General features: G+C 31.4%; 2 protein-coding genes across 3 annotated transcripts in view; both read right to left on the reverse strand.

The window, feature by feature from the left end:
* The window catches only part of LOC134721944 (hemicentin-1-like), a 69,062-nt gene that overhangs the window by 28,842 nt on the left and 25,323 nt on the right, over positions 1–14,897 (reverse strand). For both annotated transcript variants that reach the window (XM_063585270.1, XM_063585269.1), the window contains exons 24-26: positions 14,345–14,662; positions 13,585–13,893; positions 9,702–10,007 (exon numbers count right to left, since the gene is read on the reverse strand). In XM_063585270.1, coding sequence (XP_063441340.1) covers positions 9,702–10,007; positions 13,585–13,893; positions 14,345–14,662 — 933 coding nt within the window. The remainder of the gene's footprint in view (positions 1–9,701; positions 10,008–13,584; positions 13,894–14,344; positions 14,663–14,897) is intronic.
* Positions 118–9,438, reverse strand: LOC134721945 (hemicentin-1-like). The gene is made up of 11 exons (XM_063585271.1): positions 8,319–9,438; positions 6,785–7,090; positions 6,201–6,527; positions 5,510–5,815; positions 4,757–5,062; positions 4,155–4,460; positions 3,513–3,824; positions 2,817–3,125; positions 2,163–2,468; positions 1,450–1,752; positions 118–658 (listed from the first exon to the last, which is right to left on the reverse strand). The coding sequence occupies exons 2-11, from the start codon at positions 6,990–6,992 to the stop codon at positions 345–347; spliced, it is 2,997 nt and encodes a 998-aa protein (XP_063441341.1). The 5' UTR covers positions 6,993–7,090; positions 8,319–9,438; the 3' UTR covers positions 118–344.

The raw sequence follows: 14,897 nt of genomic DNA on the forward strand, positions 1-14,897 counted from the left end.
TCGGATGGAGGACCTTATATAGAAATTATATCACAGAGTAATATATATTTCACGGATTATGATATTCATAGTTTTGAACTGCTTTTCAATTTTCTTTAAGAAATACCAAAAAAAATAATTTATTATGTAAATAACAAACAAGAATACATAATCCATGAAAAAAGTTATCCAGAGACAAAGGTAACTTAAGAGTAACATTGACTACAAGTCTGTTAAGATTTAGATTTGGGTGTGACATATATCAGAATTCCCGTGTGTTTAAACATGGCTACTGTTGTGATAATAACTACACACTGAAGTGACATTAGGAGGTTCTAAAAGGGATATCATCTACATTGGACGATTTACTTACTACCACTGATTTTTAAATTAGTGGAACTACTTTGAGCTGTTCCTACAGCATTTGTAGCCCAGCAGATGTAGTCGCCCTCATCATTTGTATCTACTTTGGATATAATCAGGGAGGGATTATTAACTGATGATCCGCCATATTTGTTTGTTTTGGTCATGTCAATATTTGTTGAGGTGCCACCAGCATGGCTTTTTGTCCAGTATACATTAGTGGCAGGAGGACTTCCTGTCACAAGACATGTCAGGGTGGCATTGGTGCCAAAGTCGTTCTGGTACTGACTTTGGGGAATATTGACAGTCAATATATCTGTTTGTAAGTAAAGAATTATTTTGTTAGGAGTATTTAAGAGTATTTTCATCTGTGAAGACCTAGATGCAGTTTGTCTCAAAAATTATTGGACAGAATCCTAAATAACATTTTCTATCAGTTTAATGGGCATTTTCTTAAGAGTAAAATCAAGACAGATTTTTGCTGACTTGCAAACATTTTAGGCTTATTTTGGAGAAGTTACAAAAGGCAATAATTGTATCATCTTGACGGTGTGACATAAACAAAAGGCAACAATCACAGTAAGCTTCCTAAGAAATAAAAATAAAGCATTCGTTTACAAATATTACTAATAATTTAAGAAATGGTTAGAAACATGCAGTAAAATTGCTAATATCTTTTATTTAATACTTATATTTTTCAATTATCATAATAATGGGTCTAATATTTTGTAGAATTATTTGTGGGGGCAAAGCAACCATCAAATCAATACCTCAATAGGACAGGAGAAGTTAATTTTAACTGTCTGAACCCTAAATATATATTTATGAAGGAAATTTAACATTTCTAAATACATGTAGATTCTTTAAATTTGAACCCCCCCAAAATCCAAGTTCATGCTTAAATAATATAACTAGTAAAAAGTATCAGCCATGCATACTGATCATTCATATAGTAAACTTTTATTGACATTCCCTGAACTAAGACAATTATATTTAAAATTAAGAAATAAAAATGTTAGATTATGAAAAGCTTGCATGTCAAGATCAATTTAAAAATTTTAAACAACATGCTTTTGTCAAAGAACTCTTTAATCTTTTGAGACATACCTCCCAGCACATCCAAAAATGTTTGTGAACTTTGAGATGTTCCCACAGAATTAGTTGCTGAGCAGACGTAATATCCTTCATCAGCATTAGAAGCACTGAGAACTGTAAGTGATGGGTTGCTGACAGTAGATCCACTATACTTATCAGTTATAGATATATCCACATTTACAGGGTTACCGTTAACAATTCTATACCATTGTACCGTTGTATGTGTTGGATTGGCGGTTACTGTACACTCCAAAATAACAAAACTTCCATGGTTCACTGTGTAGACCGACTGCTTAACTCTCACAACAGGAACACCTGGTCAAAAAGTTAGTTTTGTTAAAACACTGATGACTAATCAAATAATGTTAATGAAAAAACTGGCCAGATGAAAGGTCAACTTGACCATGATAACATTTAATTTTCAACTCTCAGAAATGTATGCTGCCTGCATTTATCATTTCAAATCTTTGATATCCAGTATTAATATGACATAAATTAATGTCATTTCTGTACATGATGTTGAAAAATATAATCAGCAAAACAAACATGCATCAAGTTATAATTTTTTACAGTTGTTTTAGAATTTTATATATATATATACAGGTAAATTAAATATTCGAAAAAAACATTGCACAAACAAACACTAGTAATTTGCATACAATTTACATACAGTTTACATACAATTTACATACAGTTTACATACAGTTTACATACAATTTACATACCTCCTGTGACCTCCAGATTTACTGGCTGACTGTTTGAGGTTCCTTCAGCATTAGTGGCAGTACAAACATAAGTAGCCTTGTCACTTTGATCAGCGTTACTAATCGTTAGAGAAGGTGATGTCACTGTAGACCCTCCATACTTCCCATTGCCATTAGAAACACTAATATCTGTTGGTACACCAAGGATGTATTTCTTCCATACTACAGCTGTAGCACTGGGTGTACCACTCCAGGAACAGACCATCTGTATACTGCTTCCCTGCTGAACTGTGTACTTAGCCTGTGGTACATTGACAGTCAGCAAACCTAAAAATATGAAAAGAATAATTTTGAACGATGGATATAATAGCAGACAATATGCGCTGAATGCCATACTTTTTCCTTCAACTGTTTACTTTTTTCATATTGTGACTTGGACGGAGAGTTGTCTCGTTGGCACTCGTACCACATCTTCTTATTTCAATATAAAGTTCTGTGAATCTGTTTTTCATTTATAACATGATTTTATATAATTTTTATAAAAAAATTTGACAAAACAAAACATGGCTTTTACCTTGTTAGTGATTGCATATCATTGTTATTCAAACATAAATACAAATTGTGCGCCAAAATAGCATGGTCACAGTAAAATAAATTCTGACTAATGACCCTTACCTCCGATGACATCCAGGAAAACAGAAGCACTTTGACCAGTTCCCAGACTATTAGTAGCTGAACATACATAGTTTCCTTCATCATTCTTTATATTGGTATTTGTTATGGTTAGAGATGGAGTATCTACAGTAGAACCTGAGTATTTCTCATTAGAACTGGCAACATTTATCAGTGTATCGACACCATTAATGGTCTTTGTCCAGATAATGTTGTTGGCTGAAGGAGTAGCAGTGACCTGACACTGAATGGTGATTGTCTGACCATAAGATACTGTGTAGGGAGGGTTTAGTATCACTACTGTAGGGATATCTGAAAATATAAAGTTTTATTTAGAAGTGAGACTTTATTAATTCGACACAGCAAATACATTATTTGAAAACTTTATAATGGTCTGACATGGAAGCTTAAATTTTATCTACAATTTAACGAAATTAAAGATTTTGTAAAGTTTTTTTGTAAAATGACTAAAAAACTAATTTTAGAAAATCCTTAAAGCTCAAGTTTCCTTATAAATTTTTCAAATTCCTGGTATACTCTTATTATAGTCAAGTCAGTTCAAGAGAATAATCAGTACAAAATAATAGATAAATCTAGTCCCTTTCCGTTCTAGTGTTCTCAACTAAAGATTTTCCTACTTGAACTCATGTAAGTTCTAAGTCTACGAAAAATATGATGTATAATACAATGACTACCTACCTCCAATAACATTAAGATTAGTAGTTTGACTCTGAGCTGTCCCTGCAGCATTGGTAGCCGTACATATATAATTAGCACTGTCTGTTTCCCCAGCATTATGTATGGTTAGTGTTGGTGTAGTCACTGTAGATCCAGAGTATTTACCATTACTGGTGGCAACGTTTATATCCTGTGTTACACTTCTTCCAACTGTTATCTTCTTCCATTGAACAGAAAAGGCAGCTGGGGTACCAGTTACTTTACAGACGAGCTGTATGTCCTGACCGGCAGGTACAGAGTACTGGTTTGACGGAATAGTAACGGTCAGTAATCCTACAATCAAACAACCATATAATTAACATACTACTTTTTTCATTTTTTGGACAACAATTAAAATAATTGTCCAAATCATCAAAATGTATTTGACCACTACATTCACTACTAAAAAATATGAACTTTAATTGTGCCTTTATGAAAAGCTTTTACTTTTTGAAAGATTTTGATTTGATTTTAAATCATTCATGTTTGAGCTCCATTAGTAAAAATAAATCTGTAAAAAAAAGTTTAGATTTGATATATTAAAGCAACAAAGAAATGTGTATAAATTATGAATTACAAATAAATGTATGAAATATTCAATTAAAATATTATTTATCAACTTACCACCGATTACATCCAAGAAACTTGAGAAACTTTGGCCAGTTCCAATAGCATTGGTAGCTGTACATATATAGTTGGTCTCATCCGCGGCAACAGCATTGTTTATGACCAAATCAGGTGAGTTCAAACTTGATCCAGAAAATTTCCCACCGGAGTTTGTTATATCTATATCTTGTAAAGTTCCTTGTGTAAATCTTTTCCATTGGACAGAAGTATGCAATGGATTAGCCTGTATACTACATGGAATTATAACATTCCCGCCAAAATTAACTGAGTATGTCCTGGCTGGAATTTGCACAACTGGAACATCTGAGGTTAAAAGAAAATATTTAGTTTATGAACACTATATTGCATGTTATAAAAGAACAAAATCAAAATATTGAGAAAAACATCTGAGTTTTTAAATTTAATTGCTACTGCAAAACTTATGCATCATATGTCCTTTGACACAAATCTAACTGAAAAATAATAATAAAAGAGTAGGCATGGAACTTCTCTGGATGGAAAAAGAAGTTATTTTTACTAAAAAATGGAAAATTGAATTTTATCATAACTGAACAGTGAAAGCTAACAATTCAAAAAATGTAAGTGTTAGTTAAACTTACTTCCATACACACTGAGAAAAGTTTCCTGGCTGGAGGAGGTTCCCACCACATTTGTAGCTGTACACTGATAATTGGCTGAGTCTGATTTCACTGCATTATGAATGGTTAAAGCGGGTGTAGATTTTGATGACCCAGCGTACTTTCCTCCCCCACTCGCTATGTCGATATCAGTGGTAATAGTATTCTGAATCCTTTTCCAAATAACTTGTGTTGCAGCAGGAAGACCAGACAATATACACGGGATGGTTATAGAGTTGGCAACCTGAACACTGTATGGTCCTGTTGGTATGGTCACCGTCAGCAAACCTGTAATCACAACAAATTGTTCTATTATATATTATCAAACAAAAGATAAATAATAGATATATGTACCAAACATCAGTAATAGCACTTCTTACATTCCTTAGGTCCACGCTTTAAATTCTCAAAACCAGTTTATATATTTTACATTGCACTATAAGGAGCTTCCCTTTATAATCCTTATTTTTAATTTGCACCAACAAAACTAATCTTCAATTTTTTTCAATTTCACCTCAGATTTATAAAAAAAGTTTAGTTAGGTTGAAATGTTGCTATTTGATTTCTAAATCTCAGACTGCTATTTTTGTAACTATCCGATTAACCATTCTTTTTAAAAAAAAATTAAGTATTACCATTATTTTCACCATGACAATTATTCAAAGAAGAACTTGAATTTACCCTAACCTCTCTGAATACACAATTGTAAAAATTAAATCTACTATTTTTTTTTACCTCCAACAATATCAAGTACTGTAGATGAACTGTTCCCAATGCCAATACTATTTTGAGCACTACACATGTAACTGGCCTCGTCATCTAGAATAGCATTGTTTATAACTAATGATGGAGAGATCACTGTGCCACCACTATATTTCCCTGACGATGCTGCAATGTTGATATTAGTTGCTGTTCCACTTTTAGTTTTTCTCCATGTCACTACTGTATGCAGTGGTACAGCCGTTACAATACAATCTAGTGTGATGGAGGTACCATAGTTTGCAGAGTATGAATCTTGTAATATCTGGACCTGAGGAATTGCTAAAAATAAATAAAATATCACAATATAATATATATTTAGTACATAGATTCCTTTAACAAATAGGTATATATATTACTGTTGTTCCATAAAATGCAAAACTTAAAAAGTAAAAAAAAAATTGAAGTGTATTATTACCCAAAAAAGGCTCTTCATCAAAACTTAATCAAAATTCAGATAAAAAAATAACAATATTTGTTGAAGTGTTCTTGCAATGGAAACTCTATATGGGTACTAATGATACTTCATGTTTTCATCATGTTCATGTTGCATGTTGTTTTTTGTTATTTAGCTGTATTCTGTGATCAAGTATGTACATATCATTTATACATGTATTAGTTTTACAGTATTTGGTTTTATCAATAAAACATATAAAAAGGTCCTTACTTCCTGTTACATCTAGAGATGTTCTATCACTGAATGCCCTTCCAGCCGTATTGGTCGCTGTACAAATATATTGAGCCTTGTCATCATTGTCAACATTTGTGATTATTAATGATGGGCTAGAAACAGTTGCACCAACATATTTTCCGTTGCTTGCACCAACTTTGATATCTGCTGCCACATTATTGGTTGCTCTATTCACATTATTGGCAAGTTTCTGCCATGTGATAAAACTGGCTGATGGGATACCAGACCAAGAACAACCTAATGTGGCTGTGTTACCTAGGAGAACAGAGTACGAAGTCTGAAGAACAGTCACTGTTAACAGACCTGAAAAAACAACAAATTATTTCCTTTATGAACTCCTGTACATTGTTGTGTTTGGTTAAGATAAAAAAAAAATTGTTAGACATTTCTATTTCTATATTTATTTAAGCTATATTCAAGTGAATAGCAATAACATCAAACCTATTAAAATCGTCTATCTTTTTTTTGGTATACCTTATTTTATAGTGGCTTTAAATTAAAATTTATTGAAAGCACAAAGTTAGAAAAATATAATTCACAATATTTAAAACTTTCTTTACCTCCAACTACATTTAAAACAGTTCCCGAACTGGATCCCTGTCCAATGCTATTGGTAGCACTACAAACATATGTAGCTTCATCACTGGTAACAGCTGATTTTATGGTAAGTGAAGGTGAACCTATACGGGATCCAGAATATTTTGCAGTGTTAGACAGATCAACATTTTCTGTGCTGCCACCTGCTTTTGTTTTAGTCCAACTGACCATTGTGTATACAGGATTAGCCACCACTGTACAGACCAATGTGATAGAGCTGCCATAGTCTACACTATAGCTTGGTGCACCAATCGTAACAACTGGCTTACCTGAAAAATTAAAATCAACCAATCAAAATACATGAAAAAATCAAATCAACCAATCAAAATTCATGTCATGATATGTGGGAGTAAATTGTCAACTTATGTCATGAATAATCTGATTTTTATTATTACTTCAGTTTATACTTGATTCTTGTTATATAACTCAAATTATTTTTTTCATTTCAATAACACTATTCATATTTAAGATTCTAAAATAATTAAATCAAGATTTCTTTTAAACAAAATGTTATTTAATCTCTTAAGCTTAAATTTTACATCACTTTTCTTTAAAACAGATTTTTATCAAATAGAACACATGTTCTTGACATTACAATTTAACAGTGTGTAGGTAACTTTACGACTGCACAGAAATCTGAAACATTAGCAACAATAATCTACTTAGGATAAGCTTTAAACATCTTAAAAGCTGAAGTCAATACTAAGACAGGAAAGTAGAATAGACTTTTATTCATATTGTTTTAATTATACCTTTCCAAATACATTTATTGTTATGCAAGAAGTTTAATTAGAGACAACAAAGCAAGAGATATATAAAATGAGAAAGTACAGATGAGAATCCCGGTTCAATATTCAAAGCATCACATATAGCAGAACTGGAAATAGATATCTAGCAGATTGGATAAGTTATCACACATCATCACTATCAAGATGCTTATTCAATATTAAGTCGATTGTTCTGTTCACAAGTTTCTGAGAAAAAAAGAGATGGAAAAGTGCTGGATTTTAAACCACACCATAGAATCATAAGGAAAGTTAATAGATCGTAGAATAGTTATCTTTATACAAAAGTGTTGTTATTCAAAGAAAAGAAATTAACATGGTTTTTATAAAGAAAAAGTTAAGCAGTTCTAAAACATTTAATAAGATAAAACATTAAATTCTAAAAAAAGAAAATTAAAAAAGACAGACAGACAGTCCAAAAAAACATAAGCAATTTAATACTATGAATAATAATTATAAACTCCTCTATAGAAATGCTTTCTCAATTTTAAAGGAAAAGTCATTTCTACACAAAATAGAAGAAAGAAAATAAGCCATGCGAATGAAAAGTATTAGGAAAATCATGAAATCACCATAAAGTTGTTAATTCCAAAAATAAAAATTTAAAAAAGCATTCAGAGTAAAGAAAAGATGCATGCATTATACTCAACAGCTAAAGTAAAGCACAAACACACACGCACACATCATAAAAAGCAATGAATAAAACTCTTACCAATTGTAATTTAAATCCATAACAATGTACTGAGGGATCAACTGTATACTGTGGTAAAAGCCTACTAAAAACTTCACTAAAATTATCATTCATATACCATGCAATATAATATATAAGTGGTCAATTATTATACAGTATCATCTAGTAACAATGTCATATATAATTCAATGTATCAACTAAGTTTACAGATTGTTTTGCAATAATAAGTGCACATGGACTAAAATTATATTCTAAACTCATGCTAGTACAAATATTAATAACAGGAAACAATGTTATTGTTTTAATGGAACAAACAAAGTCTCAACCCAAAGCAAAATAGGATAAGAAAAAAAATGTAGAAAAAAAATGACTTGCAACCTTGCAGCTGCCTATATACAAAGCATGCTTGTGTAAATATATTTCTTTCATTTGTACCTGAAAATTGCTAAAATATACATAACAAACTAAAGGTTTTACGATTAAGAAAATCTGAAAGCTAAATTTTCGTAAGCTCTTGAGATTCATTTCATGTGATTCTGAATCGTGTAGAAGCAGATTTGAGCGATCTATCTAGAAAAAAGCAAAAATATTTTAAAAAAATATGCAATGCTTCAAAAAAGATCGCATCAATATGTTTTATTCTCTGTTGAAGCATTGTGTGTACTATAAATATACATTTAATGGAAGAATACAACATCCAAATATCAATATAGCTTAAGAATGAATGTTCAAACTCATTTAAGCATTGTACAGCCAGTGTCAATATTACCTCTTCAATGCTGGGAAACTGGTGCTAACTGATAGTGCATTGCAAAGCTGCTATTCTCGTTACTATCAATTTTCCATTTATAATTTCATAACAGAGCTAAATAATAGGGTAGCAATTGAAATATAATATCTAAATTATATAAATATATGTGATTTGGAATCTTAAGAAACAGTTTAACTTTTCTTAAAATTTCAAATTATGTGTAAAGGGCTTTTAACAATACCCTTATTCATATTGGACTCACTAACCAATTGTTATATCTAAATACAATATTTCCACATTTATTGATCTAAATTTCAAATTCAATTACAGAATCCTTCATTTTCTTATTAAACATTGCAGACCACAATGATTTTATTTTTAGAAAAATAAATTAAATGTTACAATTCAGAAATGAGTCCGAAATGAAATTGGTATTATGATACAAACACTAGAAATGAAATTGTGGTCATCAATTGAAACTCAGTAATCTGGACCTGTCGTAATAAATATTCCTATAAATATCTTCAAAAAAATAATGTTGGAACCTAGATCTACCAGCTTGCTACAAATAATACCGTTCTAACATATCATATCAAATAATCTATTTTTAGATATACAAGGAGCATGATCATGCTTCATGATATTATACTCACTGCCTGTGACATCAAGATTTGTCACGATGCTGTTGGCATCTCCTGCAGCGTTGACGCCATGACACCTGTAGTTTCCTTCATCACTGAACTGAGCAGACGTGATCACCAATGTTGGACTGCTTAAAGTACCACCACTGTATCTGTTGGTTCCGGCTATGTCCACGTTGGAGAACCCGCCATTAGTTGATTGTTTCATCCAGTAAATATTTGTGGCTGAAGGTGACCCTGACACAGTACAAGTGATGCTGATCTGGTTCCCCAGTAAAACTGAGTAGGTTGATGATGGAATGGTAACAGTCAAGGCACCTATTTAAAAAGAAAAAAAACATGTCTTTTAGAATATTGTAAATATATATCACAGCATCATTAAACACTTATTTAATCGTCAGCAAATCTCAATTCTGGGTAGTATTTTACACATATAATGTAAATATAATTTACCAAATACAATAAAATTTAATAAATCTAAGATAAATAATCTGGAATCATATCACAATGCCAACCAATATAAATATATTGATTATCAACTGAAAATTAAAAAATAAAATGTATATTAAAAAATGGAAGATCCCTGCAACTTGTAAGAATACAATCAATAGTTTTGTTATTTTTTTTTAATAAGTTTACTTCCGGTTATATAGAATATTCATAATGGTTTTAACTTGGTCAATGTAATTGTATAATATCTAAGAGTGGTAATGTTAAATGTCATTAACACATGTATGAGAATTGGCAATATTGTAAAATTTTATTAATCAGTAATTGTTACATAAGTATATATGTAATGATTAAACTGTGTAAATTCACCATAATGTATTTTCAGACTTATTACAGGTTATTGCTCTTGAAGTTTATATATCAGCAAGTTATGGCCTTATAAATCAGCAGTCACAGTCACACATGATATAACTGTCCACAAACCAGTGACACTTCAAACCTTTTGAAGTATATACATCAATATTAAGCATTACCTTAAAAGTGAGCTCAGCCGTTAATTCAGAAATGCATTTTCAGAACAAAATGTTCTTCAAGAATAGATATCAGACCTGTATTTTAATTTTGAAAACATCCAATTAAAAGCATAACAAAAAACAATTTATTAAAAAAAATCTGACAACTTTATAATTCTTTAAAATTTTGATAATGATACAGGTTAATCCATGAAAATATCTTTGTTAAGGCATTATGACATAGACAGTATTAGTTTCAACTATCTTTTCAGATATTTTAACAAATTTTACACACACTTTGCCATGTGAGCTCACTTCATTCCCATTGTTTTGGCGCACTTGGTATTAATCCTGAAGCATATTGGTTATGTCAATGATGACTATACCTTTTGGCATCAGCCTTTGGCCGAAAAACTAAATCAACAGAGGTACCGAAAGAAAATACTTTCACTGTCCCCAAGAAATCATGACAATGGTGTGTACCACATAACTATGCTTAACTGTGCGATAGCTAATTTTAAAGTTTTGAGTTAAAAAAGGCAAACATACACAAATTGGTAAATGCGCTAGGTTCTCCTTATATCTTGAGCAATTTATTAAAATTATGAAATGAAAATGACTTATCTCAAAGTTTATAATGAAATCCAACCCCAAAACACATCATAGTACAAATCAAACATTATGTATAATATACATGATATATATATATATATATGTGTTCCACAAAACAAACTGATTCCCGATGACATTGATGTTTTTAAACACACGTTAAAAAAGTGATTTGATATCAATGGAGATGGCTTTACATGTTATACTGTTTCTTAAATCCGTGTTTTTTCACAAATTTATAGCTGAACATGTAGCAACAAGGGTTACTTTGTAAGCAAGTCATACCACACTGAATGACTTACTAGCATATATGTTTAAGTCATAGGCAGGACTATAGCCATTACCACGGAGATTAGTCGCGATGCATACGTAGCTACCAGAATCTGTAAATTCTGCGTTGTTAATAGTAAGACCAGGATGAACTAAAGATGAGCCGCTATATTTGCCATTACTGATTGCCACATTTAATTGTGTGGTGACACCAAATCTAGTTTTTTGCCAGACAACAGATAAAAGTGGATAGTCTGGCGTTGATATCCAGCAATCTATATTTAAATTTCTGGTTCCGTATAGAACAAAGTCACCACTTCTACTGAGCCATACAACTGGCACATCTATTAAATAATTTGACATCAATTTATTGTTTTGCTACGTCCTTTTCTTTTTTTCACTAAATTTAAATATTTTTTTTTCAATATATTTCATTCAAAATAATCTTGATTTGCCAATTTATAAAAGGTACTTTTTTTAAAATAAAAAAAAGGAAACTCAATGCAAGGGTTTAATGTTAAAATATTAAACATTAAGTTATTATTTTTTTCATTTTTTTTAGGCAATTAACATATATATATTTGTGTTATTCCTCAAACTGTTAAAAGCCAGACTTAGTTCATATGTTTTTAATTTTAGAAAGATGTATACACTTTATTGATTTCAATGACCGTGTTAGTGTTAACAAAGCAACGCCACTTTCACCTCATCACCTACCGCCAGCGATACCCAAAGCAAGGGTGGAACTTTGTCCGGTACCAACTGCGTTTTGGGCAAAACATTGATACGTTCCAGCATCTTGGAATACGGCATTGTTTATTGTCAAAGATGGGTTATTTACAGTGGAACCACTGTATTTTCCAGCACTGGTGGAAATGACTATTTGTGTAGTAATCTGATTGCTGTTTGTAAACTGCCATTTGATTTCAGTCACGACAGGGTTTTGTGACCTGATAGAACAGACTAGGGTAACAGATGCATCAAAAACAACAACTTCTGTAGTCTTGCTCAGTTGTACAACTGGTATATCTATTTTTAAGAACAATATACTCTTCATGTATATGTGTTTTGAACACGTATTTAAAATCAGCAAATTTATACATCAATTAATCTATAAATAATGAGAAAACTAAAGCAAGACCAGCATGCAATTCTTCAATAAAAATGTCAATTAATGAAAAGCTTACATCAAAATCAAAATTGGACATATAACTGTCTTTGAATAAGCTTGTTATGAACATAGCAATAAGCTGGAATGAGATTGTTATGTTTCAAATAGCAAAGATTTCCCCTGAGACATTATTTTTTAAACATGCATCCAGTTTTTATAACTGTTAACCCTTTGAACTCTACACAACTGTCAATGTTTGCTGGTAAATCTCACAGAAAAATGCAAAAAGGGGATACTTCAGGGGTAGAAGTCATAAAACTTTGCTCAGTGCTCGGAGCACAAAAATCATGCTCGAAACATGAAATCCAGCATTTTGATTGGTTGATTTTGGAGTATGAGTACAAAAAACAGACTCGAAAGTTTTATGACCGCAAGGCCAGGAGCCTAAAGCTCAACATCTAAAATTTGTCATATTGTATGTCACTCATTTTCCAAGTCATTTATACCTCAATCATCAAACATTACACCAAATTTGATGAAAAATATCCAAACAAGGTAATTCTTAGTAAATTAATGAAAAAAAATGTAACTGAAGTTAAAACAAATATCTATAAAAAAAACTAAATCAAAAGAAAAAAAAGACACATCAAATGGTAAAATCAAACTAGTAGTTACCAAAAATTGTCTTCTAAAAAATCTGAACACAATACTTTAAAGCCTAATGTTACTTTGAAAAGAATTATTTCAGCTAAGACCTTTAATCAGGAACGACTATCTTTTATGTATTTTTTGAACTCATACATCCGGTTTGAAAAAAGAACACTGACATATTAGTATTTAACTTTGTTGCATAAAACATATTTTCTGCATGTATAACGTCTTCTAAGTATGCTTGAGGGTAAAAAAAAATTATTTAAAGATAAATAGTTATAAACCAACTTACCTCCGATGACATTCAACTGTGTATTACTACTCTGACCACTGTTGACTTGATTCTCGGCTTCACATTTATAAAACCCAGCATCTTGGTTGTTAGCATTGAGAATGGTGAGACCTGGGTTACCTAAGACACCACCACTGTACTGGGAAGGATCTCCAGTATTGATAGTAGTCTGCTGGTTGTTACTGCCGGTATAATACCATGTGACTCGGAAATGAGCTGGGTTAGCATTAACAATGGTACACGGGATTGTTATATCACTTCCATATATAACACTGTAGGCACTCTGTGGTATTGAGACTTGTGGTGCACCTAAAACAGAGGAAGATATTTTCATGATTTTTTTAATAAATCTTTTTAAATGATAATCAAGGTCATAAATTAAACATTTGTAATACAGTTGGAAAAATCATTTTGATTCAACTGTGATGCCAAAATTAATATATTGCATAAGATGAAAAGTAGAAAATATATACTGTGGATTCATTTATTTTCAAGGGTACCAGTTTTCATGGATTGATGAAAACTTGTGTTTCCATGGCTATTTCATTTAGTTATTTTGTCAAAGTTTTCATACATTCCCTAAGATAATTTGTAATTTGTTGACCATAAAAATTTGTTATTCCTCATTATCCAGGAAATCCACAAAAATTGGTATCCGATGAAAATTAATGAAACCAAAGTAAGTGTCCTATACTATTAGGTATTTAAATGTCTTCTGCTATACCTAGTCCTTACTGATTGAAAGGAAAATAATACTTACTGCCAATAACATCCACTCTAGCGTTATTACTGGTCCCTGTACCCACAGCATTGGTAGCAAAACATACATAATTAGAATCGTCATTGAAGTCGACATTGCTGATGGTCAAATGTGGTGCGGTCAATGAATTGACAATAGAATATTTATTATTGCTGTTTTGTACATCTATTTCTGTAGATGTCTGACCATTTAATGATACTTTTCTCCATCCAACAGCTGTGGCAGAGGGTGATGCAGACACACTACACTGGATTGTTACTGAATTAGCACCATAATTGGCAAACTGTGTCGATGGACTTGCTGTAATACTGGCTAATTCTGAAAACCAAAAATAATATAGGTGAATATATTGAGTCCATTGGCAACACAATATCTGTATTCAAAAACAAGTTTCACAGCACTCTTGAAAAAATTTAAAGACAATTTTTCTGATACCTTTTGACAGTTACCTTCATTTAAGGTACATGCAACAGAAAAAGTTAACTCAAATTTTTGTTCTTGGTACTGTCTATCTTAATGTTGAAGCAAAGAGCAAAATCTCAAGTTATATTTT

Source organism: Mytilus trossulus, chromosome 6 (genome assembly GCF_036588685.1).
Source record: "Mytilus trossulus isolate FHL-02 chromosome 6, PNRI_Mtr1.1.1.hap1, whole genome shotgun sequence".
NCBI classification, from domain to species: Eukaryota; Metazoa; Mollusca; class Bivalvia; order Mytilida; family Mytilidae; genus Mytilus; species Mytilus trossulus.

Coding starts and splice junctions, on each gene's coding strand:
- LOC134721945 (XM_063585271.1), bottom strand. CDS start 6,992: ATGGTCAGTTGGACTAAAACAAAAGCAGGTGGCAGCACAGAAAATGTT. Junction 6,528..6,784: donor TGTTTTAAATGTAGTTGGAG/GTAAAGAAAGTT, acceptor TTGTTTTTTCAG/GTCTGTTAACAGTGACTGTT. Junction 1,753..2,162: donor AAATCTGGAGGTCACAGGAG/GTATGTAAATTG, acceptor CTTTTTGACCAG/GTGTTCCTGTTGTGAGAGTT.